General features: G+C 33.1%; 1 protein-coding gene across 5 annotated transcripts; it reads left to right on the forward strand.

Annotated features, from left to right (window-relative positions):
• The first annotated feature begins 283 nt into the window (after nt 1–283).
• On the forward strand, nt 284–24,604 carry LOC126814774 (pantothenate kinase 3). Of its 5 annotated transcripts, none has more exons than XM_050540142.2 (8): nt 284–438; nt 12,249–12,379; nt 15,040–15,392; nt 15,821–16,068; nt 18,520–18,696; nt 19,198–19,321; nt 19,841–19,966; nt 20,709–24,604. In XM_050540142.2, the coding sequence occupies exons 2-8, from the start codon at nt 12,286–12,288 to the stop codon at nt 21,108–21,110; spliced, it is 1,524 nt and encodes a 507-aa protein (XP_050396099.1). In that variant the 5' UTR covers nt 284–438; nt 12,249–12,285; the 3' UTR covers nt 21,111–24,604. The 5 variants fall into 5 exon arrangements, with proteins under 5 accessions (XP_050396099.1, XP_055955886.1, XP_055955885.1 ...); XM_056099911.1 differs by lacking the exon at nt 284–438 and adding an exon at nt 7,721–7,813; XM_056099910.1 differs by lacking the exon at nt 284–438 and adding an exon at nt 7,790–7,852.
• Nucleotides 24,605–25,369: the final 765 nt, after the last annotated feature.

Consider the following 25,369-nt stretch of genomic DNA (forward strand, 5'->3'; position numbering starts at 1 on the left):
TGATCAACTATTTACAAATAACTAATGAAGTAATAATATTACTGTTAGTTATAAAAATCCTAGTATTTAGAAAATGGTAGGTCTAATATATAAAATAAATTTAAAGAAAAACCATAATTTAAAATTCATTTTATTCACCTGGCATAAAGTATAAGGAAAAAATATATAATTATCAGCATTTCATCACGTCAAAGTATTAAATGACCTTGATCTTCTAAAACGATATTCGTTTCGGTATAAAAAAGATTATGAAATAGTTTCAAAATTTGCATGTTACCGGATCAGACGATTGTTTACAAGTGAATGGTGTGATTATTATTAAAATATCTGGTGATGAAATTATGAATGACTGACGGTTACGACCTTCACAGTAGTGATGCTATTTCATTTTTCTTGAAAAGCTAATATTACTACACAGTAATTCACTGAAGAGAAAAGGTAAAAAGTTTGATTAGCTTAAAAGTAGGCTAAAAGTAAAAAAAAGGGGGCCGGGGTGGTAGGGGTGGGGGTCGGTTGGCAAAAGGATCACGTTCACAATTAGTTACTTCAGTAACGGATTCTTATCGGCTCTGCTCTCTATCACAATAATTTTGTCAGATAATTTTTCTACCATGTCTAATTTTTTAATATATCTATGTCATATAATTTATAATTCACATTCTAATAACCCTGGATACCCGAAGGGACATGTGTAATGGTACTGCACAAGGTACTCCAGTCCAAGATGCCAAGAGGTATCTCATTCACATATCTCATCGTTCTTCAAGCAGGATGACTTGCACACTAGTTTCCACTGAATTTTTGGAGGAAAAATACTAATGAGATGAGAGGTCCCAGTGGCAGTAGATAAATTCCAAATGCATAGTCCTATCCTAGTAACGATGCCTGGTAGAGGCTATCAGACATCATTACTAAGTATCTACCGAGTAGTCCTATTCTAGATTTTTAAACAAATCTAAAATTCTCTGGCAAACAAAACCTGCCCAGTAAAAAAGGTTTTTGACACTACATCCACTGAGACAAAGGTAATAATCTGTTTCACAGATGTATTGTGAAGTCTTTTTATATCTCTATATTAGATGACTGACCTTTATAAGTTTAAATGCCTTCTGCAGGTAACATCACATCATGAGGCTTTGATCAATGGCTCTATGGCACGTGCATGGTTTACATAAGACGTTGCGTTAACTGGTACGAGCAGAATGGTGGCTCTTACTCATTTTTTACCCAGATATACTTCAAACATATTTATTTTTTTGTCTAATACTTCAAAAAAAATATTCTAGATAGCATTAATTTGCACAAGGAAAAAAGTTAATATTACAAGCTCATTTACCCACACCAATGCCAACCCCATCAGTGACTGTAGTGATGTAGCAACTATCAGTGTGGTGGATAGAATGAATTACCAGTACAGTAGAACTTGCTCGGGCGTGCACTCCTAATCAGCAAACACTTCCTTCAACGTGCACCAAAAAATCCCCCCGAGCGATTTTTAAGTAATTTAACCCCTACTAAACACGCACCTGTTCAACGCGTGCAACGGGCATCACGATTAATTCCCCCCGTAAAAATTCTACTGTTTCAACAGTCACTTCTCTAACGCGGCCAGCGGTCACTATTTTACTAATAAATTCAACAAAACATCGCCCATTCAACGGCCATTGTTGAATGATACCATCTTGTCGTTCTTTCTTTGTAACACTCCCGCTAATCCCGTGAGTAGTAGTTAATTAACTGGACCCCCACTGATCAGGTAAAAAGAAATGTAAAAATAACAATCAACCCGGGATTATCTGTTTATTAATCTTTTGTTTTATTAAACGACTAACCTGATCATTGTTTTCACGCATAACGACACATTATTTGATACTGATTGAATAAAATGAAAGTATCGAGTTTTGTCACGATCATCTAGCATATCTTTTCCATTGCCACTTTGTTGTTAAACAGATGTTTTAGCGCCCCCTATAAGATTACATACAGAGTTACACCCCCTGTAAATCGGTGATAAAATCAGCGATGTTTTTTTGTTCATGTGCTTTTTTGATAAAATAAAATTAATTCATCGATTTTCTTCACAAAAATGGATAAATATTATCGAATGCATCACATTGGTAGACAGTAGTATTGAAGGTTGGTACAAAATGACAAGTTTGCAGAAGTTATGTTCGAGATTTGAGTAAAGAATTTTCGTTCGGTGCAAGATTCAGCGACGGTCAAATTTATCGATGCAAGTATTGATGTTCGCTCCCAATGCACCCAAGCGTAATTTATTTATGGCAGCACAAAAAAGCACCGAGATTTTATTAAGTGGTCGCGTAATCGCTAAAATAGTTGGGGTGGGAAATACTCAAATTCACGGCATTTTGAAACGCTTTTAGATGCTATGAGTCAGTATGATGATGATGAAAGTAAAAGAAATATTGGGGGGCCAGAGATCCAGTATTACTAAACAAACATGTATAAGCTTACGCGACTACTTTGAATTCAAAACTAGATACAAAGTACATGTATTGTTATTGTTATACTACATGAATAAAAAAATATATGCAATCTATATCTTTATTTTTTGTGGTAGGGGTTGGGGCAATATTGGATACCTCCATTAAGCAAACATTTTTAAATTTCCCTTGTGTACTTGCTTAATACAAGTTCTACTGTAGTAGATAAATTATTTCATGCCGAATCCTGTTTGGAATTTATATTGCCATCTTGGAGCTGACGTGCCATAAAACTCTATTTTATTCTGTTTGGAATTTGAATTTGCCAAAGTTCATCTGTAGGTAATTTCCTGTTTTATGGTTTGCGGTTACATGTCGGCGATTAATTTATGGAAATCTCCCATAAAATAGACAGTAAAAAAAGATTTTGTGAGAAATAAATAGATTGGAATATGTTTAATGTGCTAGTTGTAGATAAATGAAAATTTTGAATTTTGTCGTTAGATGTTACGTCTTTAGAAATGAAATGAAATGGGGTTTAACGTCCTACTGTTCTGCTCCTATACTGGGCTGATGAAGACGGGCATACGCCATACAGTGTGCTATGAGGGAAATTTTGCCCGGGCAGCAGAACTATCGCCTACTCTTATATCGAATTCCAACTGCCAAGGGATCTTTTACGTGCATTCCAATGTATACACAGGGCCTTGGTTTTTGGTCTTAAGGACTAGACAGCTGTCCTTGTCAGGCCCCCCGTTCTGCACCACTGACAAGGGAAAACCACGTCGGAAAATCCAGATGAACTTTCTCGGCCAATGCAGGGATCGAACACCCGACCTCCAGGCTAGCGAGCCAGCTTCTTAACCAACCTGCCACCGTCTTTAGTAGAATATCAAAGAGTAACACCTATTTTGTTGGATTAAATAAAAAATACACATGAATGGATTCAAGCTTTCCTATTCAACAACTGTGTAATGAACAGAAGGTCCTACATAGTAGTACCGTCAGTACGGTATGCTTAAAGAGCACATCAAGTGACCTGGCAAAACTTTCTGTACTTGTAGTCAATGGTTACTATACTATATGCACTTTACAGCAAGTTCACACCAATTTGATTAAAATTATTCAGCATATTGTTGTTTAAGTATCAGACACCAAAAAACACTTCAATTTTTCAATTACATGCTTAATCCGTTTGATTGGGCGGTAATGTGACAGGGACCAGAAATGCTATATATACACTTATTATGATCTTATCAATATCTATACACACCACAAGTGGACTAGTGTGTATTGACGTTCAATTAATTAACATACTCACTGATTTGATCATTACCTCCTTATAACTATCTACATGTAAGCTACAAATCACTATAACTCAAAGCATTTTTAAGAGCTGACCTTTCTCGTCTTGAATTGTTTTAGGTTACATACTTGTGCTTGGACTATTTTGGAGTGAGTTTTTAAATACCATATTGTGTTTGAGAGTTGTAGAAATTCCAGCAAATAAAACTGAAATAATGTGCCATCGGTTCTTTTCTGTCAAATATAAAGACATTCTCAATCATATACATAATCCCATATAACCGTGGCAACCAACATAAGTCACCAACGAACTAAATTAACCCAACTGTCAATTTAGAATGGAAAGAATTCCATGATGATTACATTGCTGGTGTCGGATTAAATGAAAAGGGTATAAATGTGGGAGGAGACACTTGGACGAACACTTTTAATATGTAAATAATCTTCGGGTTCAGATATGTGGTTTTTACTGCGAGCACTTCGCTTTTCCATATAAAGGAAGCAGATTCTTTTTTTTTTCTATCTGCTCTTATGACGCCAAACATCAGTCAGTTGGACCTCCTGTTTTAACTTTATTATTGACAAAGTGAGAAGATGACCCGCCCTCTCTTCTCACTACAGCGAGTTTATAAGTGTGCTTTAAGGAACTTTTGGTATCCGAGGACCTTTTTTTTTCCTTTTTATTTTGTGTTTTTAACAATTTTCAAGTGTAAATAATTTAATTAAATCAACCTGTCCATAATATCATATTCATTGTATTGGACGTTAAATCTGTAATAAACAACTTAAGGCAGATATGGCTCCTATACCATGCTTGCTGCGGAGTAATCTGTTGTATTTGACTTGACAGTTAATCCTGTTAAGTCTTAATTTCTTTCTATCACACTGCAAAAGTTAAATAAAGGATATTTCAATGCTTTGCATAAACCTATATCTTTGATCTGGCTGACGTACAAAAGATAATTACCCAATCGGCCTTCTTAATCTTGAAAGCACTCAGTCTTAACATTGAAGTGTTAATTAAATTTTGACTGTGCAACTTTTAGTCGGATTGATTAATAAGAGATATTATTCACACAAGTACTTGGCCAATTCTTACAGATTAAAACATTATGTAAGTAATTGATTAATGGAAGTATAAGAAAGAAGTAATCCTGAGGCTGAGCGATGTATGTTCGACAATTTTATAGAAATAAAATGTGCAACTGGGGATCAGGATTACGGATTACCAAGGAGATCAATAAAATACCAACCTAGATTGGGATTTAGTTGAGCGACAGGGCTTCTCAAACGTAAGGGCTTGTTAATGTAAGGGTGAGAATCGCAAGGAATGGTACTACTACTACTAGGCCTCAACTATCAGCCCTTGGAGTTTATGTGATCATCTGTTGATCTTTTGTACGAAACAGCAGACAGTCCTGCATGGAAAGAAGCGTTTTTGACATTTGCCAGTATCTTCCTAGATTTCATGAAAGTCACAACTTATCACAATTTTTATTTGATTTTAATAAAGATTATGGTCATCTTTCCAAACTCTCGGGTTTCTTCCCACTGCTAAAAACCCATATGTGCAAACAAATTATTAAAATAAAATTGATCATTGAACCATATGTTCGTAGTGAAATGACCTTGTGGATGTTAAACCCCATGGTGCTATGATGATCACACTGTCAAGCAATGAAGTTCCAGTATTAGGTTAGTTTATATTGTTCTCATTTCGAAATTGATTTTTGTCATAAAATGCTTTTCAAAATGAAAATAAACATGTCAGATGCCAATTTCATTTTGTTTTATTACTGACATTGTACTGCACTGACACCTTACATCAATCTTTGCATTTAGCTGTGGAAATCTTTCCTTTTTTATTTAACAAAGTTTAAAGTTAGGAAATAAATTAAATAAAATGGTGTCTGTTGTCTCTGAGTAAGCCAATTTGAAATACTTGGGTGATAGGCTATAAATTATTTAAAATAGCACACACCCTGGCTGTTATTAAACCTTTTTACTGTGAAATTCAAAAGAAAAGAAAAATGAAACAAAATTTTAATCAAGTTATCATTGGAAAATAATGAAATGTAATTGCCAATTTCTTGATATTTGAAATGTAAATAATTATTTTCTCATTTCCAGTTAGGTTTAAAATCTTTGTTACTAAACAGGACAATTTGTTTAAAATGTTTAAGCTTATGGATTACATAACTGACACCATGATTACAAGGTTTGTTTGGAGAATCAAATAATTTTGATCCCATGTATCTATTTATTGGAAGTTTCTCACATTTTTATGTGGGCATGTCTTTGCCCTGTCTGTCCTTCTGTTGGTCCGTTCACATTTTGTTTGTGGACAACTCTACAGGTCACAACAATTTTTATCCGATTTTGATGAAACTTGAAATATCTGTTTGTTTATATCCCAAAGATCTTGGTTCCTTTCGATATTGACGCATGTTGCATAGTAACAGCATGGATAATTGCCCATGATTTTATCTTATGGACACTCTAGAGGGCTTTATTTTTATACGATATTGAAACTTAAAATGCATGTTTATAACCCAAAAGTCTTGTTTCAATATTGGCGCATATCGGACCGTAACTTCCTTAAATATGGCCCCAGATTGCAAGAAAAATCATGTTTTTTAGTTTGTGGATACTCTTAGAGGTCACAAGTTTTATTTGATTTCCAAAAAAGTTCAAATTTATTTTTTTTGTGAATTTGTACCAAAATAGCCTGAAAAAAAAAGTGGGGACTCCCCTGTATCGTTGAAAGCTTTATTTAGTTGAAAAACCCCCCAAGGAAAACCAAATAAATGCAACCTTACTAGCATAATGGAAGAACAGAAAAGTAAATTAGAAAATAGCATAATCATAGTGGAAAAGTGGAAAAGTCCCAGCAAGGTTGACATAGCACAAACCTTGAACTTTGCAACTCGATTATCATAGCTAAACATATTGGAAAGTTTGAAACTTGGTATTCGTGATATTTTCTATTCAGGAATCTGAGAGGTTGGGAGCTGGGTCAATGACCAATCAAAATTAGTAGGGGATGTAGTACATACTATGTACTCATGTCATAAGGTGTCTAATGTATTCATGTATTGTCAGCAGTACTCCTATGCTAGACCAGATTCTAACTTTTTGAATACTGATAAAAAATGGTGATGTTGTGATACATTGTAACTAACATCTTCAGAAGCTTATTCCATCTAGACCCCAAATTCATGTTAAAATATAATACTGAGGTACAATTCATTTTAATGTGGATCGTTTATCATTTTTTACCTTCAAGTAAAACCTGTTCTTCTTAGATATTAGCTTGACATTGAAATAGGTGAATGTCAGCTTTATATAATTGGGTAGTATCAATTTTGATCTATTATATATGTATCTTTCCATGACTCACACACTAAAATTTATTCATTATTGTTGTTGTACTGTTTTGGAAAATACAATGTATTGAGAAACACAAGCCTAAGGCACCTGTCACAGACCTTGTCAGACCACACAATTTTGTGTTTGTCAGGATGAATTTTCTCGGCCAATGCAGGGATCGAACTCCCGACCTTCAGGCTAGCGAGCCAGCGTCTTACCCACTTAGCCACGTGATCCCCCTTTAGACTAAAGAGTCAGATAGATGACCTAATAGTGTTTAATCTGATGTGGTTTTTGACATGCAATGCATCTAATTGTCTGTAGTGTAATCCATCTGTGTTGTGTTTTTCACTTTTTCACTTTTAATAAATTGTCAGGAATTAATATAAGATATTAGAGTCAAGAAATATGACACAGTTTTTGACATGTACCTATATTAAGATTATACAGATATAAAGATAAAGTGAATGATGTCAGGTCTGTATTTATGTAAAATATATAAGTGATTGTCCTTCCAATAGGCTAGTATGTATACTATGAAGTACTCTAGTTATAAAGGAGTAGAGTTTGTTGTGACACAACTGTATTCAAACCAGTAGTTGAATGTGCTTTGTACTCTATATATTTACATTTTATTTATTTATATATTTACATTTCACTGCATTTGCACAGTGTATTCAATTAGTCTGAGAAGGGTAGGTTGATGGTATTTTATAACCTTTCCATATCTGCAGGTACACATATTAATATATTTTTACATAACATTTCATTTTTTTGTGTGTTTGTGTGCTGTTAGTTAAGTAACCTGAATGGGACTGTTCTCATTGCTATGGTATTAGTACCAAGTGTTCTAATTAGAGTGCTATCATTGTTAGTGAGCTTTTCAAATGCCATGGTTGTTCTAGAACAAGTAAACATACACTACCTCATGAATGACATTCACCATTAATGTGTTTTGTACTTTTAACTATTTTACAAATTTGAAATCAATTGAGCTGTAGCACAATCTGATGTCCTGTTAAATATATGTTTTTTTGACTGGTGTTACAATGGGACAGGAATCTTCCGATTTCATGGATCTTTGAATACAGATTAGTAGAAACATCATTGTTTTAGTTGTAATAAGTTTTGTATTACTATTAGACTGCACAGGTAAGAAATACCCATAACAGAATTTTAGTCACTTTGTCTTGTTGATGACACCCGTCATTATATTTAATGACCCCAATTAAGCTTGGACCCCAATTTTAAAGATGGACCTTGGGGTCAAAGGATGTGACCTCTGATTTAGAAAGAGAAATTAATATGTTTTGCGTCATGTTTGTTTGAAATTACTCCTGACATTAGATTATTAAGTTTGTCAATCTGTGTTTATCTTTTTAAAAATGTATTGTAAAATTATAGCTTTTAGAAGTAAAGCAAATTAAACTGTGGGGATAAGTGAACAAGGGTTTTAAATTTGGTCCTTGTCAGTAGACTTTAAAGGAGCTAAATCGCTAATATTTGGGACATAGAAATTGACACAAAGTAGCAACGCATACAATAATGTAATATGAATGTACATAAATTGATTTACATTTAATCATTTCTGTTTTTACTGTAATTTCTAATCAGTTAGGTTCGGCGAAATACGCCAGAAGTTTCAATCGTATGGCAATCTCTAGCGTCTGGTTATTCCAGTCTATGCTGATAGTATTTATTGCGCATGCTCTCCAGATAAGAATATAGCGTCACCGTTTGACATGACTTGTGGAATATGCCTAGCCTCGTTTGTTGAGTCCCTTATTACAAATAGTGCTGAAACACATTATGGTACACAATTCGTGTATGAATTGTAAAATGTTGATTTTGTCTTAAATATTGGATATCATCAGAAAGCCATCCTTTCACGGTAAGATCACAAAATCAATGTTGATTTAAACCGACAAATAAATCGTGTTTTCAATGTCGAAGATTTTGGATGATATTGAGTTAGAGACTTAGCTACTTTAAGTTCACTAATTTTCTAAATTAAAATTTGGCCATATTGTTTATTTATTTATCTATCTATCTATTTTAAATCTTAATTTGAGTTATCCGCTCTTTGTCTGCAACAGGTAAAAGTGTGTCTTGTATTCAATCATTGTCTTACAGTATTAAGATAAAAGTGATCTCCTATTATACATTTTAACCAAGATTGTCCAACCAAATCTTTCTCTATTGGTAGGCAGACTGGTTGAACAATATTGAACATCCTCATTGCAGAATTGACTTTTTTGACTTGAAATTTTCAAACCTCGGCTTGAGCAATAAATAGTAAATTTCCACTTAGATGTAACATATTTGGTGATGAGGAACATTGCATTCCAAAAGAAGAGCTCATGCAAGTTCAAATTACTCTTATAATGAATTTATTTGAGCTCAGTTGGTTAAGATTTTAAAAAAAAAGCTGTTATTATATGCACATGTGCGTAAGTAATACAACTATGCATGCACAGTTAAAGATACTTTCCCACAAAAAAATTATCGGGTGGTTATTTCCAATAAAAGTATGGCAGTTTTGGTATGTATTGGAAGTAGAAACATTCAATCTTACTAGAAAAATACTGGATTTCTTGAAAAACACCCAAGGAGCGCATACAAGACAAAAATGTAAGGGATGTCTGCTCAACTGACGTCAAAGATTGCATGTGAAGTTTGTCTGATTTCTCAGCGTTATTGAGCACTTGATGTATATATTGATAAACTAAGTGGTGAGCTTAAGCGTACAACAGTTTCTGGGCAGTGGATAATCTAAGAATTAAATTAGGCTTCAAAATTTATAAAGAATGGACAGCGATTAAAGACAACATCATCTTGTATATATATATGCAATGAATTCTCCTCCGGCTTCGCACCCGTTACTTGATACCACGTTAGCCAAGTCACATGACACACACATGACCTCTTTTAATATATATTTTTATAGCAGGGTTATTCCCTTGCGAATACAATGTTTTGAGAAGGATTTAAAGCAAAATTATCTGATCGCCCAGTTTGTACATGGGAATGTAACTTTAACTCTAAAAAAAAAATGTCCGACAGAAATACATGTTTACAATAATCAAGACCCCTTCTATATACAGGTTATATCGGAATGTGAATTTGAGTTTTCGTAGGGTCTTCTGGATTGCTCCCACTATTAAAGCCCCCTACACGCAAGTGAATTATTGTGTCAAGTGGACGTTATACATCATATCTCTCTGTAAGTAATGAATAATCATCTCTCTGTAAGTAATAAACAGTCATCGGGCGACCCGTTTGCGACTATACTTTTTTTGTATGAAATTCAAGTCAAAGTGTGTCTTGATTCAAATTATCATCATAATTAAGCAAACTTTTTATGCATTTTAAAGATGCATTTTCTAAGATTTAGATAAAGAGATTTAGATATTTCGAAAATATAGATAATGCGAAATAAGTATATTGAAAATTTCATTCAAATTACTTTATTCTTTTAGCAAAGTAACCACTTTTTGATGTTTTGACAAGATGTGGCATAGATTGTTTATTATTTTAACAACGGTACTTGTTATTTGAGACTTTGCCTCGATTCGATATTTTTGAATTAAATCATTAAATGTGAACGTCTTTTAATCTGTTTAAATTGATGGACTAGAGAGTTGATTATAGGCTTGTCATGTGAATAAATGTCTAATTAATAGTTTTAAGACTTATGATAGGCAGATTTAGCTTTTACATAATGCATCTTTTAAGTAAGTTTAAAGTAAGATTAAAGTCCATCTTTATTTAGATTCTAGCAGGGTATGAATTTATTTATGTAATTAAATAAAGGTTAAAAGCATGTTTGTGAATATTCTACACTAGTCACTTGTTTCTTGCATGTGTAGACCCATGTGATGTTAGAGTCATATAATCCACATCTATAGTCTTGTTTTATTCATGGTTTGGTGTGGTGGCAGGGGTAGGATGAAAACCTTCACAATCTAAATATTTCAATTGCTTGTGTAAACAGTAATATTTTGATTTCAGCGGAATGTGATATAAATGTGTGTACATCCAGATTATATGCTACAAAATTATGTGTGGTCTCTCTCTTAGTTTGATAACCATGATAAGCTATTCATGCAGTAAATTATAGGAAATTGAATGATATGAAGCCCTGAAAATCCTTTTTTAATACAATTATCCTGGTATCTTTGAAGTATTAATTCCCAGTACTTATAAGCTTATTGAAATTACATTCATTCATATCCTGAAAGGTAGTTGATGGCAGTGAAAGCTTTTCGGGGCAATGGAAAGCAGGAATGCTTTTTCTGCTAGATTGAGTAACTTTTGAATACAGGGATAAATTGATAAATTATCAATATGTCAAAAGTAACAGATGTTTGCACTTTACATTAAACATAGATCTCCTACAGGTAGATATTCACCTATTGTATACATGACATGTTTAAATTAGAATATATTTTAAAGTTTAATGATTTCTGATATGGTCGAACTATTTTAATTTGCTGATATTGATTAATGTATTTGCCTGGACAAGAGATACTGAGATGCAATGAAATGCAGCTGAAATGTGATTTTAGACATGATTGTATGCTGGACATTTACCACAACAACCCGCAGAGGTAAACAACAGTCAGTGAAATGTAGGCCAAGAGGGGAAAAGTCAGTAACAGCATTGAGTCACTGATAAACAGTATCAGCACTGATAAACAGTATCAGCATTGATAAACAGTATCAGCATTGATAAACCTAGCAATACAGGAAGCTGGCGTCATGTGATCCTGCAGATATGCTGGATAAAATGTGTCAGTCTTGTCGAGGAATCGTTACTCTTTGCCATCCAGACCATGGTGGACCATTTATGGTAGAAACGATTAGCCAGTGTCTGGGAACATCTTTGGAATTAATTCCCTCTTGAATTAACACAATGGTGCAATCTTGGTGTACAGACATCGACCTTGGCATATCTCTGCATCTTCCACAGAACTGTAGGAGTTGTAATGACCCTATCTATTTGAAAGTTTTTAGCATTAGTTTTTAAACCTTGAAGATACAGGTAATGTTTGAAGTTTTTCTAAGGAGAAACTACTTGTGTTCATTGTCCATTAACCTCAATAACCCCCCTCTCTCTCTCTCTTGTAGATCTTCTTGGAGTTTGATCAGTCTATAGTCTGTAAATATGGCAGCCAGCAATGAAAATCTTCAAAATGGTTACCATGAAGATAACAGTAGTAACCGTAGCAACATTTCTCCAGATCGGGATGATCTCCCTTGTAAGTATTTGTTAGTTTAATGTCGAGTCAACAGATAGTACAACATCTGTTGGTTAATTGAAATTCTCATAGTTTTTCAAATGATCAAATGATCTAGGTAACATAAAGCAAAAACGAATCTGAAATAGTGACACAGCATGACAGACAGCCAGTTGTATGGCAGATGTGACCCACCTTCTCACCTTATTAAAAATGTTACAATTTAAAATTTATGAATATTTTTCAGCATGTTTGTGCTCTGTATAAAATTTGCTTTATATTGACAGTAACTTCCATTCAACATGTTGTATAAAAAATGTTTTATTGTTTCTCACACTGCAAATAAGATTAGAATGGGTGGTCAAGTGGTAGATAGGAATACATGTAACCAATCTTGTGGGTTTTCTCCATGTTCCTCTCGCTTCCAGTTCCACAAACCTCTGCTTGCAAGCGTATTACTGAAATAAAAATATAACTTTAGTTTTATTAGTCCCAAAATGACCTAGTAGGTGTCTGCCTGTCAAGTGGACTTTGAACCTTATACCTTTCTCCCTTTAAAGGTGGAGAGGCATCTGAATTTAGAATAAAAGTATTGAAGTTTTTTTGTTTTTTTTTAAATTAAATAAGCCACCCGGTAACACTGAAAACTGATTGATTACATGTATTAAAATTGTGAGTTACGTGCAGGACTACAGGCCATAATGTCTTATGTCGAGAATTCTGCTCTATATAACTATGATGTCTAGGTCATCTGTTTTTAGTTGTATCAATTCTACTGTTTGTTTTTATTTAGACCTCACCAGTTAAAATAGTTGACCTTGCATAATCAAGATATTTGAACTCTCACCTTTAAATTTGCATCAAAATTCACCATGGAGAGTCAACATCGACAGTTTCACTTTATCTTGCTAAATTCTAATACCTAATATCACTTTAAAGCAACAAGAGCGTTTATATTAAGTGCAGTCGTCTGTAACTACTATAACTTACAAATACAGTAGCATTTTTATGTATAAGTTAAGTCTGGAAATTCACTGGTTTTAACAAAACATTGAAAAACTTATCTTTTAACCAAATACCTGTGCTAGAAGACTGAACTCTTTGTAAAGCACTTCATTAGAAATTACTATTGGAAATATTCTGGCGCTCTAGAAAACAATCTATTATTATAGTTATATCACTGGTGAAAAACATTTTTGTAAAAAAATAATATAATATTAATCTTCCGTCCTGAAGACAATTTTTGAGTCTAAGTTTCCACTACAAGAATAAGGTTTGTCTAGTTGATATGATGGTACAAAAAAACATGTTTAAATTGAATGGAAGATCACTTGGTACAGGTAATTGAAATTTGAAAAAAAAAACATTGCTGTCCAAAATTGCCCAGGAAATAAAGATTATCATTTATATAATTTAAAAATAATTAAATGTTATTGTATTGATGAATTGTTAAACCCACATTCCTTATCTTTCCTTACTATTGATACATTATATACAAAGTTATTATTGAATGTTATCTCAGCTAATCTTTATCTTATCCTACAGGGATGATCCTAATCTTAACTTAGATCTAAATGTCATTGTTATTTAAAACCTTACAAACGACCCAGATTTCACATCCATGGTATACTTTGAAATCGTAAAATGTAAAAAAATAGGCTATTTTACTGAGAATGATCCAAAATGATCATTGCTTTACAAAATTATACTTTTCTCCAGTCAAGTGATTACCAAACAGGTTTGAAAACTTACAATTTGGTCTTCTTAAACTTATTACAGAGCTTGTAATAGTAACACAGGACTGTGATTAAGAGTCTTTCACATAGAATTAAGTAGCTTCATTCAATGAGTAATATCAGGGATTGCTCCTTTAAGGTTTAACATAATTTAGACCAGTAGTAGTTAAGTTTGTGATAAATTTACATAATCAATGAGAGAATTTATGGTATGGGTGTACTATATGGTATTTAGTATGACTAATTATGATACACTAGTATTAGTATAATATTTTAAATACACAGATAGATAATCATTTGTCTTGTTTGTCAAGTCACAGACTTGTGAGCAGAATAGCTAGTTGTTAAGTTAATAGTTTCAAAATTCCTGATGTGTGAATGACTAGTGATACTGAAGCCTATGCTTGATAGTTTTTAATTCAGACTTGCTGACGAGATTCTTGTTATGGATTGGTATATATATATACCGGTATATGTGAAGCTGTACATGTAGTTTAAACAGTTTAGTCTCAATATCTCAGTATTAGAATGGCATCAAAAGGTAGACTGATAGTTCTTTATTATAGACAATTAATTAGTTTAAATTGGTAGTAGATCAATGTAATTGAAACAGCATATGACAAAATTAGATCTATTGATTCCTAAATCAGTACTGTCAAAGTTGAATTTCTAAAAGGAATATCAGTCCCAAAGATATAATGAGTTGGAAATTTCCCAACATTTGGCATCCTTATTTTCCTTGCCAATGATGTAAACAAACCAGCATCACCTCTAATTGAGTCTTTTTTTCATTGGATTGTATCCAAGCAGAGAGATAAAAGTTATATTTTATGATCTAAATGTTAAATTATGAATCTGAGTACATTTTAGTATGAATAAAGCTGTGAAAAATTAGTTATAGGATTATTTCTGCATTGCCATGATTTATATTTTTTTGTGTTTTAGCAATGCCGTGGTTTGGAATGGATATTGGAGGAACTTTAACAAAGTTGGTTTATTTTGAACCTACAGATATTTCTGATATAGAGGAACAAGAAGAAGTAGAAACTTTAAAAACAATACGTAAATATTTGACAGGAAATGTTGCATATGGTAGTACAGGAATACGAGATGTCCATCTTGAAATGGTTGCACAGTCTATTGGTGGCCGCCAAGGAACATTACATTTTATCCGATTCCCAACCAGCAATATGATGACTTTTATTGAAATGGCTAAAGCTAAGAATTTTTCAAGTTTAGCAAGTGCAATATGTGCCACAGGAGGAGGGGCTTATAAATTTGAAGATGATTTTAAAAAGGTGAGTTTTATTTAATGGTCAAATTTTCTTTTGTGAAATTAAAGAGGGTTTAATGTTCTACGGCCTACCCTCATTTAGATTTTCTATTCTAGAGATATTTAATGTGCTGCTAATTATCCCATTTGAACAACTACATGCTTTCTTGGTCAAAACTAGAATCAAACTTATCGTAAAACAGCTACCAGCGCTATACTCAACAAACCACCATGGTTATAGTGGTTATACAGTGGACAGTTAGCATATATACTTTGATTGACACCATTCAAGAACTGGTTCTAATAAATTCCAGAACTTTCAGTCAACTATTCCCTTTAGAATGTATTTTCCCAGCACACACCCAACAGAAAACCAAGCTATTCCCATAGCAAATTATTTTTTAGCATCTTAGTCTCCTAGTAAATTTGATTATAGTTTATTTTTTATTTCAGTATGTTGATTTAGATCTACATAAATATGATGAATTAGAATGTTTATTAAAAGGTATCCATTATATAGATAGATATAACTCAAGTAGCGAATGTTATTACTGGAAATATACTGATAATATACAACAGTGTGAAAAAGTTCCCTTCGATTTCCGTGACCCCTATCCATATTTGGTGGTGAATATAGGGTCAGGGGTCAGTATTTTAGCTGTGAGGTCACCAACAGATTATAGGCGTGTTAGTGGCACCAGGTTAGCTTTTTTTTAATTCTTTTTTCATCAAGGGATACCAGATATATACAGGCACCTGTAACATGGGAAATCTCTTTTAAAAATAACTTGTATTATGTATACTTAAGTTTATTATTACATTCTTCATGTTATTAAGTGAGACTATAAAATTCAGGAGCAAATAACTATACATTCATTCAATCATTAATTCTGACTACTTAGATAAGTCTACAACGTTTATTAAACCAGCGGTTGCCAGGCAAGATACCCCCACATTTTGCAAGAGATGGATAGAGAATAAGCTAAAAAAATAAAAAAAGCGATTTTTCGTACAATCAGGGGCCATGATCCAGCCAGTTATGGCCTGAAAGGTGTGAATATTGAAATGAACTGTGATATTTGGTATATAAAGATATATTTTAAGTTTCATCAAATTCGGATAAAAATTGTGACTTCTGGAGAGTCCACAACCTTGGTATTACATACTTTTACATTATTTGTGTACAATCAGCGGCCATTTTCTCCGCCAGTTTGGGTCTGATTTTTACGAAATTCAAACTCAACCTTCATTGATGTGTAACGGTGATATACTTAAATGTTTTTTAAAATTGAATACAAATTGTGACTTCTAGCAAATTAGTTCAAAAATGACATAGAATAGATTTGTAAATGGTGTCAATACAAATAGTTATAATAATTTGGTGGTTATCTGTTTATCCCATTGATCAACAAACAATTGATTAATTATAGAGAAATCAGTTATATAGACATAACAATTCATAGATAGTAATTTAATGATCAGACTAACATGCATTCTTCTTGTCCCTTATTTTCTCAGTAATATGATTATGAATGTAATAGACTGTAGGCATAATACTTTGTAATTATTGTCCCCCGCCTTTCGAAGAAAGCAGGGGACTATTAAAATGGGTTCGTCCGTCTGTCTGTCCGTCTGTCTGTCCGTCTGTCTGTCCGTCCGTCCGTCTGTCTGTCCGTCACACTTTTTGGGACACAATAACTCTCTTCCTAATTGAGGTAGAATGTTCAAACTTGGTGTATGTGTTTATTAGGTCAATGCCTTGATGGAGTTCGAAGATGAGCATTTTCCGCTTAGGGTAAGCAGAGATAAGCAATTTGATTGGTTGATGCTTTGGGACACGATAACTCTCTTCCTAATTGGGCTAGAATGTTCAAACTTGGTGTATGTGTTGATTAGGTCAATGCCTTGATGGAGTTCGAAGATGAGCATTTTCCGCTTAGGGTAAGCAGAGATAAGCAATTTGATTGGTTGATGCTTTGGGACACGATAACTTTTAATTGAGCTAGAATGTTCAAACTTGGTGTATGTGTTTATTAGGTCAATGCCTTGATGGAGTTCGAAGATGAGCATTTTCCGCTTAGGGTAAGCAGAGATAAGCAATTTGATTGGTTGATACTTTGGGGCACGATAACTCTCTTCCTAATTGAGCTAGAATGTTCAAACTTGGTGTATGTGTTGATTAGGTCAATGCCTTGATGGAGTTCGAAGATGAGCATTTTCCGCTTAGGGTAAGCAGAGATAAGCAATTTGATTGGTTGATGCTTTGGGACACGATAACTTTAGTTCTAATTAAGTGAGATTGATGAAACTTGGTGTATAGTTTCATTACAGTAATACCTTGACTAAGTTTGATAATGAGCATTTTCTGCTCAGGGTAAGCAGCAATTTGATTGGTTGATACTTTGGGGCACGATAACTCTCTTCCTAATTGAGCTAGAATGTTCAAACTTGGTGTATGTGTTGATTAGGTCAATGCCTTGATGGAGTTCGAAGATGAGCATTTTCCGCTTAGGGTAAGCAGAGATAAGCAATTTGATTGGTTGATGCTTTGGGACACGATAACTTTAGTTCTAATTAAGTGAGATTGATGAAACTTGGTGTATAGTTTCATTACAGTAATACCTTGACTAAGTTTGATAATGAGCATTTTCTGCTCAGGGTAAGCAGAGCGATACGCAATTTGATTGGTCGAGACTTTGGAAAACAATAACTCTCCTACTTTGATTGTTAGACTATAAGTAAAGATATACTGTTTGATTGTTCAATACTTTGTAAAAGATAATTTGTGATAAATTTATATGTGTCCTCTAATTATTTTCCTATTTCGGCGGGGGACATCAGCCTCACTGTTGGCTTGTTGAAAGAAATTTTCCATGTTACAAGGGCTTGTGATTTTATATTGTCATTTTATGATCTCTTTTAATTATTTAAAAATATGAATTATGCATTATGATAACATCTATAAACAGACAAGCCAGATCTCATTCTGGAATGCTTGATACTACTAGTACTTCCATTTATTCAAAATAGTTGTCAACTTCACACAGCTTAACATATTATCATGAAGTTAGACATAAATCTAGCTATATAACGCAATACCCATATGGGAATTTCATACAGATATTAATTTGTATTATGTTTTGCAATTTTAGTCTAGGTGGTGGAACTTTTGTAGGATTATGTTGTTTATTAACTGGTTGTGAGACGTTTGAAGAAGCTATAAGACTAGCATCAGAAGGTGATAGTACAGGTGTTGATAAATCTGTTAGTGATATATATGGTGGAGACTATGATAAATTTAATCTGAAAGGTTCTACTGTAGCTAGTAGGTAAGTTCAAGTTGAAGTAATTGTATGACAGGTTCTACTGTAGTTAGTAGTATAAGTTGATGTAAATGTATGACAGGTTCTACTGTACCTAGTAGTATAAGTTGAAGTAATTGTATGACAGGTTCTATTGTAGTTGGTAGTATAAGTTGAAGTAATTGTATGACAGGTTCTACTGTACCTAGTTAGTATAAGTTGAAGTAATGTATCTGACCAGAAAGAGAAAAGTGACGTCTCACATCCACAACACAATTTGCACGCTGTGACCCAAAATTTAGCTAAACTTTGGTTTTCAGTCCACTTTACCTTTTCAAAAATTTGGTATCCACCGTAGCTGTGAGATCTGAGATCCATCTTCCACAAGAAAACAAGAATATTTCCTCAGCATTCCTTTACTGATTACAATTGATGCTGAATTGGAATAATTTGCATTATTTATTTACCATTGTATTGTAGGGGTTAGCATATAAATTCCATGTAATTTAAATATAATATATTTTGTAGTTTTGGTCAGATGGTAACACCAGAGAAATGTCAAACAGCTAGTCGAGCAGATTTAGCCAAGGCAACTCTTGTTACTATAACTAATAATATAGGTTCTATAGCTAGGATGTGCGCTGTTACTGAGGTAAGATCAATCATGAATTTCTTACCCTAGCTTGATTGTGGAACCCCCATTTTATGATAGATCTTGTGTTGATATTTTGTTTACAATCCAATGAGGGTTAGCAGTGGAAGAAGAGATTTTTAAGGATATCCTAAGGGTTAGACAGGCAATCAATCGTGCACTTTGTAATGCATAATGAATAATAGGACTCTTGTCTTGACTGATTGGCAGTAAAATTGAACAGTTGCAGAACTTACCTGTCAGTTATTGTCCATGCCATCAACTTTAATTTTAAAGAATTTAATCATAGAACACAATAAATTAAATACAGTTAAATTATCACAGTCTTTGGAAAAAATATCCTAGTAATCCGAAGAAAAATAATATTAAAAATTGCCTGACAAAATTTGGTAGTAGAAACCGTGATGAAAGTCTCAATATTCTGACCAGCTGAGAGCATAAATTTAGCAAATTATTAATGTAATGCAATTTATAATTTGATTTTCAGTAACAGTAATTTATATTATGATTTTTTTTCAGAAAATAGAGCGAGTAGTATTTGTTGGTAATTTTCTACGTGTAAATACAATATCTATGAAATTATTAGCACATGCCATGGAATATTGGTCTAAAGGTGCTCTAAAAGCTTTATTTCTAGAACATGAGGTGGGTTTAATATAATATATACACTCAGATTTGGGGAATATATTGTCGTCACCCCTGTCCGTCGGTTTGTCAATTTATAATTTGTTATCGCTCGTGTCACTTGACACTATTGGGGTGCTTGATTGTCAGTCTGGAACGTCCCGAATTGACAGAATTGCAATCAAGTGATACAGAATTCAGTCCTGTCACAGTTCTGCCAGTCCGGACAGCAGAGGTGGTGTGAGTAGAATCGTGACATTTTATGTAACAAATATGTTTCAGCTGCCATGGCTGTTTTCCGAAGTTCTCCTTTTCACTTGATTGACACTATTTTTGGAATTGAGAGAATTTAATTCCGGAACATTAAATCGAGTATTCCCCCAGTGAACATTCCAATTCTCAGTATTTTTGAGGTAGGGTTATTAAAACTTTGGCCAGCATCGACTGACGTCCTGTCTGGCTCCCTTCAAATTCACAAGGCTAGTGGTGGGTGTAGTTTTATTGGCTCGACAATGCTATATTAAAATATATGTTAGAGATATGAATCATTCTTATAACAAAGATTGATTTCAATCTTTCAAAACCTCATTAAATATCTGATTTGTTAAAAGTGCAAGACTATTCAGCAGTGTTATTGCACTATGGATTTTGATTATTGAAATACTGTTCTTTATTATTTCTCATTTTGGCGAACCTCACCTTCCAAAAATTTCCTAGGTCATATTCTTCATTTTTGAAATCAGTTTATATTTTTTTGTTACAGGGATATTTTGGTGCAACTGGCTGTTTAATGGAATATTTACGACTTGGACATCCACATATTAATGATGCAAACAATTCAACCAATCATAGTAGTCATAAATATAATCATACAAAAACTAGTGAACATGGAGATAATTTAAATAATGGTGAAATTTTACACAATAGTGAACAGTCACTAAATGGTGAACATTCCGTAAATGGTGAACATCCATATGGTGGGGACCATTCTCCAAATGCTGAATCTTCTCAAAATATACATACTAGTGAACCAGTTAAATTAAACAGAATAGAAACCAAAAGTGACAATATAATTAATGGTAAAAATGTTTCAGATATATCAACAAAAGGTGAAAGTTCAAAGGTTGCAGAGGATCATTATCATATAAATGGCACAGAAGGATAACCATCATATATTATCATTTATATAGTTCAAAGTTCATCGAAAGTGACCAACTTTGGGAACAGTTATAGCTTTATATTTCAAATGTACAAAGTCTTCCATCAGTGTGTCATTAAATTAAATTTTTGCCATTGAACTATCTGATTTCAATCAAATATTGATGAAATATATGTTGTAATGAAAACTGTCACAGTGTCACTGAAATCACAGTGAATAATATATAAAGTGAAACATCTAGACATACAAACATCATACTGTAAAACATAAAATTATTGCGAAAATTGCGAGCGAACCCCTCTCGCAATAATTTCATGTTCGCAATAATTTCGTGAAAATTCGTTAAAATGTCGGCCATATTGAATTACTCCCCCTTCATTACTCTTCACAAGAAAGAGTCCCAATAAGTACATTAGAATCTGTATGAGCAGCCACTCCTATTCAGCGACACCTCCTTGTAAGCGGTGGCCATAAATTGCCCCTGTAAGAATTCTGTTGTTTCATCTCTTTATTCAACGGTCACTCCTCTAACGTGGCCAGCGGTCACTATTTTACAAATAAATTCAACAAAACATCGCCCATTCAACGGCCATTGTTGAATGTTAGCATCTTGTCGTTCTATGTAACACCCCCGCTAATCCCGTGTGTAGTAGTTAATTAACTGGACCCCCACTGATCAGGTAAAAAGAAATGTAACCCGGGATTATCTATTAATTAATCTTGTCATTGTTTTCACGCGTAACCACACATTATTTGATACTGATTGAATAAAATAAAAGTACAGAGTTTTGTCACGATCATCTAGTATCTCTTTTCCATTGCCACTTTATTGTTAAACAGACTTTTTAGTGCCTCCTATAATATAACATACAGAGTTACACCCCCTGTAAATAGTAGATAAAATTAGCGGTGTTTTTTTGTTCATGTGCTTTTTTGATAAAATAAAATTAATTCATCGATTTTCTTCACGAAAATGGATAACTATTATCGAATGCATCACAATGGTGGACAGTAGTATCGAAGGTTGGTAAAAAATGACAAGTTTACACTATTAGCTGTTACTGTTACCAATCAACCGATGTTTTAAAGAGCCGACTGTCACCTCAAAGCTATAATCCTCAATAGTTGTTTATTTACTCTTACTAATGATCACCAATCAACCGATGTTTTGAAGAGCCGACTGTCACCCCAAAATTAACAATCTACCACATTTTATAGACAAAATTACTAAAAAAAATTATTAAAATTCGCAATAATTTCATGTCGCAATAATTTTTTCCCCACTATAGAAATTCGCAATAATTTCATGTCGCAATTATGTTTCACCACCGCACCTCGCAATAATTTCATGTCGCAATAATTTCATGTTTTACAGTAGTCAATAGTAATATATTACCTGTAACATCTAGACATACAAACATCATAGTCAATAGTAATATATAACCTGAAACATCTAGACATACAAACATCATAGTCAATAGTAATATATAACCTGAAACATCTAGACTGTCGATAATATATAACCTACAAATATCAACAGAACAATTAATAAACAGAACGACTGGGAAATGCTTGAACAGTAACAGATACTGTCAAGTAATATTCTTTGAGTATATTTTGATGGCCCACTTTGGACAATGACAGAAAAATTGTTTTATCATAAACACCGAAACTGGGCCAAGAAACTGTGACAGACCTTAATTAATGAACAAGATATTATATTGCTTAATTTATCTATATAATTTTTTACAGCTTAGGGTCCATATACTTACTGGGGCATTGTTTATTTGTACACATAGGGGAATTTTTACCATTTGTTGACCAGTTATTTGTTTGATTCCGAGGATGGCATCTATTTTTGTGAAAAGTATTGTTAACGGAAATTATGTTCGTGAATATTAAGTACATTATTTATAAACAATTTCCAATTTTATTTGGTAATTACTAAACCAATTTATTTCATTTTGAATTTCTGTGCAGTAAGAACTAAAAAGAATGACAGAAGATGTTTAATTGTCGATCCAGAATTAACATAATGAAATACAGCTAACAGTTTGTTGAGATATTTTCTTGTGCCACTATGCATGGGATTGAGAGAATGGAATTCCACAATGTTCATCAAGCATAAAGTTCAATTGAGTATTCCCAAATTGTTATGTGTGCAGTAGATTGATAATAATATACTAGGGGTAAACTATAGTGGCTGCAATCACTTTATACTGATGGACTTCAATATGATATTATTGGGTTTTAGTTTTAGGGTGAGACATGCCTTGTTCATAAGTCTGGAAATAAGGCACCGGTTTCACACAATGGTACAGATTCGTTTTTTATCAGTGTTTTTATTGATATTAATATTTAAAATGTAGGGAATAACTTTAATAGTGTCTGACATTTGTTCAGGCTCATTTTTGCTGGAAGCTACCTTAATATAGTGAGCTAAGTCCTAAACTCCTACTAAATATTCTGAATCAAATTCCTAAAATACAAATATTTTGTGTTTATTGAAGATAACTGTATTTTATTGAATCAAGGGTTTAAATTAAATTATATATGTTAATGATATTTTTCTTTTACATATTTATTTGTTATTGTTGAATGTAAATTTGTTTAATAGTTATTTATGAATTGATGCCATTGTTAATTTCTATTAATTATTCAAACTTGAAATATTGCCATCACCAGGAATTTTTGTGTCATGAATTTTGTTGGATGTTTGATGATACTGCTGGATGTTATGTAAAAGATCACATGAATACATATTGAAATTTATAATGTAAGGGGTCACAATACTTTATAATTTAATGTTTTTAAGATTGATATGAATAGTTTGAATTTCAAGTGAGAGGAGAAGCTGTTTTCCAAATTTCTTGGCAGTTGATAACTTACCATCTTTTTTTGCCATTTCTAGCTATTGAAGTTGAAATTAAGTAAGCATGTATTCAGTTACCGTAATCAAACAGCTTGCGAGCTCATCCCAGTTGAACAATCAGCATATGAGCACATTTAGTTGACCAATCAGATTGCAAGCACATTCAGTTGACCAATCAGATTGCAAGCACATTCAGTTAACCAATCAACATGCAAGCACATGCTCATTTAATGGATCAGAATATGAGCTGGATATAAATGACAAATCAAAGATGAACAATGATATTAATAGTGTCTATCGCTTATGACATATTCTTTAAATATGCTGGAAAGTTACTTGGCAAACTATTTTTTGGTTTTACAAGAGAACTGTAAAAGATTGGTTCTGGAATTTTAGTGTATGTACATAATATGGGATCGTTAGTACTATTTATTGAGGATCTGAAAGTGCATTTATATTAAATTATATTACTGGGGTACAAAACTTTTAATGTGAATATTGTATATTAATTTGGTACACAATATGATTTGGGAACCAAGAAACTTATTTATTGATTTTTTTTAAGAAGAAAGGGATGCATAATGTATAAAATGATAAATATATTGTAAAAATAAAATATTTCCAATACTGATAGTGGTTTTATTCTCTATTAAAACAAATTTTGGGGCATCTTCTGACAGTCAAGCTAAAACATTTCTACATTTCATTGAGTGATGTGTGCTACAACTGATCAAGGGCCATAACTCAGCAGTAATTATTGTAAATCATTGAAAATCAATAGGATTCTGTCTCGTGACCTTAAATACTGTGTATAAATTTAAAGTCAATCGGATATCAACTTTAGCCTATAGAGTGTCCACAAGATTTTTCCATGTGAATGTTTAATAACATTGCCCGGAACTTTGTGCAGTCATCAGTCACATGCTGAAGTGGTTTCTGGATCAGATCTCGAGAACCATTCCACTAAGTCTTAGCTGTGGTTGGGTGTCATTTCCGTAGCAGATCTTGAGAATTATTCAATATTTATTTTCAGAACCTTCTAAACATAACAATCTAGTGCAAAATGGTTGCCTTGTGCTATTTAGAAATCATTGTGTTCCTAATTAACAATTTCTTTTAGAAAAGAAAAATATATAAACATTTAGTTAAGCATTTCTACCAAACTATTTCACAGCGGTACTGCCAAAGCCTTAGGTTTTCTACTGATCCAAATGACTGACCTTTAAAGGTCATGCCCAATATTTTTCTACATGTTAAATCACATCAGGCATAGTAATACAAACTGGTCAGGCAGAATTGGTGCCTTTTCCTCATTTTACACCTCCACTCACTATTTTATGTACCCATTTACACTAAATATGATTTATTTTTTATCCAGATATACTTCAAACAC

Source organism: Patella vulgata, chromosome 3, assembly GCF_932274485.2.
Source record: "Patella vulgata chromosome 3, xgPatVulg1.2, whole genome shotgun sequence".
NCBI lineage: Eukaryota > Metazoa > Mollusca > Gastropoda > Patellidae > Patella > Patella vulgata.

Coding starts and splice junctions, on each gene's coding strand:
- LOC126814774 (XM_050540142.2), top strand. CDS start 12,286: ATGGCAGCCAGCAATGAAAATCTTCAAAATGGTTACCATGAAGATAAC. Junction 16,069..18,519: donor AGGCGTGTTAGTGGCACCAG/GTTAGCTTTTTT, acceptor TTGCAATTTTAG/TCTAGGTGGTGGAACTTTTG. Junction 19,967..20,708: donor CTTTATTTCTAGAACATGAG/GTGGGTTTAATA, acceptor TTTTTGTTACAG/GGATATTTTGGTGCAACTGG.